Raw genomic sequence first — 4,490 nt, 5'->3', positions numbered from 1 at the left:
GTTTTTATGTCACTGCACGTATTACAAATAGTAGTGTTTTTATGTCACTGCACGTATTACAAATAGTAGTGTTTTTATGTCACTGCACGTATTACAAATAGTAGTGTTTAATTATTTTTTTTAGTACATCTGTGAGAACCATTTCCAGCGTATTTCTAACTCGAGTATGTTCACGGGTTTGAAGGCCATCAACCACTTTGGTCGACCTGATATGACAGCCTTTCTCAAATTTGTACAAAAACAACACTCTTACGTAAGTATTAAACCAGTTCCAGGATTCCCTGGAGAGAGAAGTAAAACACACTTGTGTCCTTGTCAATTCTGCAACGCTTAATGTTTGAAGTAATGATAAAAATCTTATAAGCGTAGAGTTAACGTACAGAAATCCCAGTTCTGGAATGTGGCTAACTTGCTAATGTTACGTATTGTCATAGATCTTCCCTTTTGGTATTGGTGAGCTCTCCCAGATAAGTTGTCACTGGAGAACTGAGGTTTAGTATCGTGTAGTTTCTCCAATGAAATCAACTATGTAGAGACTTTAGCAATGCCTGGAGATTATGTTCTCCCCACTTGTTAACTCGTGGAATAACAAGATGAGTTCAGTAACTTGTGTACAGTGTGTAGAGATGACTAGCGTCTTCTCTGTAAGAGCTAGTTCTATCAGTCTTGATCGGAGCTGCCTCTAGATTCTAGAGTGTTTATTTTCACATTGTGTTCAGTTTTAATTTTACACAACATTTTCCGTCATTCCTCCTGTTATTATAACTTTTAGTATCTTTACATTTTTCAGATGTATAGTATTTGCGCATTAATACATCTCCAACTTTTTTTCTGAAGTGCAAAGAAATTTTAATCTAATACACTTCAAGATTATACAAATACACTTTATTGCACGTGCAAAACTGTTTAATGTTTCCATTTTCATAAAATAAAGTTAATATAAGACATTGTAAATCATTTATATTGTCTGTACCAGTTGATCGGACGAAATTTAAAGTTTAGTACCATTGTGTAAGTTTTGTGATAAACTGAGAACTTAAACGGACTTGTCCAAACGTTTTTTAAAAATAATTACTTTGAAAGTAAATGTAACCGAAGCTGCTTATAGATTATATAGTTAACAAAGATAATTATTATATTTATCATTTTAGGTGAGTAAAGTCGGTGTTTTCAGCTGTGGGCCAACAGCGTTGACAAAAACAATTAGTAAATCAATCGAAACTGTAAACAAATCTCGTAAACTACCGTATTTCATGCACCATTTCGAGAACTTCTAGCTGCGTGCCATCTGGTGGTGATCCAACTGTTGGAAATACGAAAAGGAAAAACTCGAATTTTGTTGAACGAAATATTTTCTTACCGATTTGGATGTGTTAATGTTAAATTCCTTTAAAACAAACATTACTGTGTAAATAAAATATTTCATACTGGCATTAACAATCTCTTAAGTTATTTTTATAACGATTTTAAAGACAAATTCAGACTGAGTATTGTTGAGTGATAATTAATTGATGCTAACAAGAACTAGTTAACTAAAGAAATAAACAACTGGCAAATAAAAACAAAGATCCTCAGCCATACATATGCGGTTTAACAAAAACGTATTCATACAACTTAAGTTATATTTTTGTAGAAGAGTTTAAAATTATTTTTAAAAATATGAGAATCATCAGACTAAGAAAAACAGCGAGTTATTGTAACTAATATCGCGTTAAGCCTAAAATACACTTCTGTATAATCAGATTAATGGTATAAATGACCTGTATCGCGTTAAGCCTAAAATACACTTCTGTATAATCAGATTAATGGTATAAATGACCTGTATCGCGTTAAGCCTAAAATACACTTCTGTATAATCAGATATTAATGGTATAAATGACCTGTAAAGTTTATATCCCAACTTTACCATGTAAATATCAAGTGCACGTGTACATTACAACGTCTGAAACATAATCGTTACTAATGTATTGCTTATGTGGATATTATCTCGATTTGATTTTTTATGACGTCATAGCGCTACAGCTAGTGTTATTGGTGTGAGAAGTAGGATAGTGGTTGTTATCTTTATTTTATTGTTCTTTTGAAAGGGGTCCTATTTAACATTGTATGTATATCTCGGTGAGATGTACCGTTAGTATGTGTAACTCTTGTGTGAGGGTGTAATGAGTCTAATAAAGCGTGATTCTACTTCTAGCTACAAAAGCGTCTTTTCGCTGTTTGTTTTGTTCCTTATTGATTAATTATTGTTTAATCCGATAAATAAGTAACACATGCTGCACTACCTACTTCCCCTTAATGAGTTTATACGTCAAAAACTTCTACCTTTACATAATTAGCGAAGTCACGTGACTATCTAGTGTACCCCCTTCTCTATGTCACATGACGCAATGTCGAGCACTCGAGTCCGTAACGTATTGGTTCGGCGTGTCATCCAAGATCAAATACGTTTTGCATAAACGCGTTATGGCCCTGTTGGCTACCATCTACAGAGCCATATCGTGACTCAACACGTTGTCGGGATATCCAATAATATTATTTCTTACTACAGCTGTCGAGATATCCAATAAGATTATTTCTTACTACAGCTGTCGAGATATCCAATAATATTATTTCTTACTACAGCTGTCGAGATATCCAATAAGATTATTTCTTACTACAGCTGTCGAGATATCCAATAAGATTACTTCTTACTACAGCTGTCGAGATATCCAATAAGATTACTTCTTACTACAGCTGTCGAGATATCCAATAAGATTATTTCTTACTACAGCTGTCGAGATATCCAATAAGACTATTTCTTACTACAGCTGTGTCGAGATATCCAATAAGATTATTTCTTACTACAGCTGTCGAGATATCCAATAATATTATTTCTTACTACAGCTGTCGAGATATCCATAATATTATTTCTTACTGCAGCTGTCGAGATATCCAATAAGATTATTTCTTACTACAGCTCCTCATAAACCTCGACATTTTCTACCTTAACACAGTGTGCAGCTGTTAAAGGTAAGCTGTCATTCCTATACATAATATAACTTCTTTACGGTGCTCGAGGTGTCAGATTGCCTGCCGTGTCTGACAACGAAGAAGATTTAACAGTTATATGAAAACCACCTTCGGACACAGCTCGCGGTTGACTGATGAATTGGTTACTTCTGTCTTTACATAACAACGGAGTCGAGGGTTAACTGTATCATAGGCGTAAGAACCTACTGGCTTAGTCGGGTTATAATATAACTAATATTTGGATTTGTTTATACAGTTTGTATAATCTCATGTGTGATATCTTCAGACCTGTGAGGTCTTCGATATTATACGGTAATGCACTTTCTAAAGTCAACTATACTTGTATTTTATCACGGGCCGTATTCCTTGATAGGACCCAGTTTAGATAACCTTCCATTACGATCATGACCCGAGCGTGGTTTAGTGCGACCGTAATGTACATCGGAGGGTTCGTGGTTTTTGTCCGGTTACTGCAAAACAAATTTGCTCCGATCTTTGGGGTCAAAGGTCCACTACAAGATTATTCATTCAGACAAAATTAGTTCAATAGATGGCAGCAGGTGCTGTTGGCTGTCTGCGTCCCCTCTAGTTCCAAGTTAGGGACAGCTATTCGCAGGTATCCCTTTGTGCAAGAAACAATTTGGTGGACGGAATCATACGATTAAAACTTGTTCTTTGGGGAATATTTGGTTCATAAATAACAGCAGAAAGTCCGCATACAATTTAGGACAACACCAGCTTGGCAGATTGGGTGAATAGAAAGCCCCTTCCTACTATTAAAAGTGGCAGTTTTGGGTTGACATGATTGTTTGAAAACATTCTGGTACATTCTACATGTGTCTTGATTTTGCACAAAACTATACAAGGATTACTTTTGTTTAACCTTACTTGATGTTTTTATTATAACTTAGAGAGAGGGCGACTAGTCAACAACACCCACCGCCAACTGTTAGGCTAATTCTATCTGATCGAATAGTTAGATTTAATCGTTACATTCATAGCGCACCCACGAAAGTGCGGAGCGCATTATCACGGCAACAGGCCAAGAAAAATTAATCTTTTATTCACAGTTGAGACCATATCTTTCTGTTCTATAAAAATACAGCTTTCAGTTGTTTCCTCAAACAAAGTAGTTTTGTCATCAGGGAAACTGTTGAGATATGTTTAAAAAACTTGTGAGTTTCTATAGTGGCACAACGGTATGTCTGCGAATTTACAACACTAGAAACCGGGGTACGATACCTGTGGGTAGAGCACAGATAGCCCATTATATAGCTTTGTGCTTCAACTACAGACAAACAAATAAACTTTGTAAGATTTAAGGTTTGTTCGGATGGCCATAAGGAAGAGTTTGTATGTTTAACATAACATGTTATAAGGAAGAGTTTGTATGTTTAACATAACATGTTATAAGGAAGAGTTTGTATGTTTAACATAACATGTTATAAGGAAGAGTTTGTATGTTTAACATAACATGTTAT

General features: G+C 35.1%; 1 protein-coding gene across 1 annotated transcript in view; it reads left to right on the top strand.

The window, feature by feature from the left end:
• LOC106476634 (dual oxidase-like) overlaps positions 1-1,903 on the top strand; it is a gene marked incomplete at its 5' end in the record, with an annotated part of 5,232 nt that extends 3,329 nt beyond the window's left edge. Inside the window, 2 exons of the mRNA XM_013937278.2 lie at positions 125-253; positions 1,152-1,903. Coding sequence (XP_013792732.1) covers positions 125-253; positions 1,152-1,277 — 255 coding nt within the window. The remainder of the gene's footprint in view (positions 1-124; positions 254-1,151) is intronic.
• Between the last annotated feature and the right edge of the window lie 2,587 nt (positions 1,904-4,490).

Source organism: Limulus polyphemus, unplaced genomic scaffold (genome assembly GCF_000517525.1).
Source record: "Limulus polyphemus unplaced genomic scaffold, Limulus_polyphemus-2.1.2 Scaffold11075, whole genome shotgun sequence".
Taxonomy (NCBI): domain Eukaryota; kingdom Metazoa; phylum Arthropoda; class Merostomata; order Xiphosura; family Limulidae; genus Limulus; species Limulus polyphemus.
The sequence above is the reverse complement of the archived record's forward strand: the minus strand, read 5'-3'. Positions and strand labels throughout refer to the sequence as shown.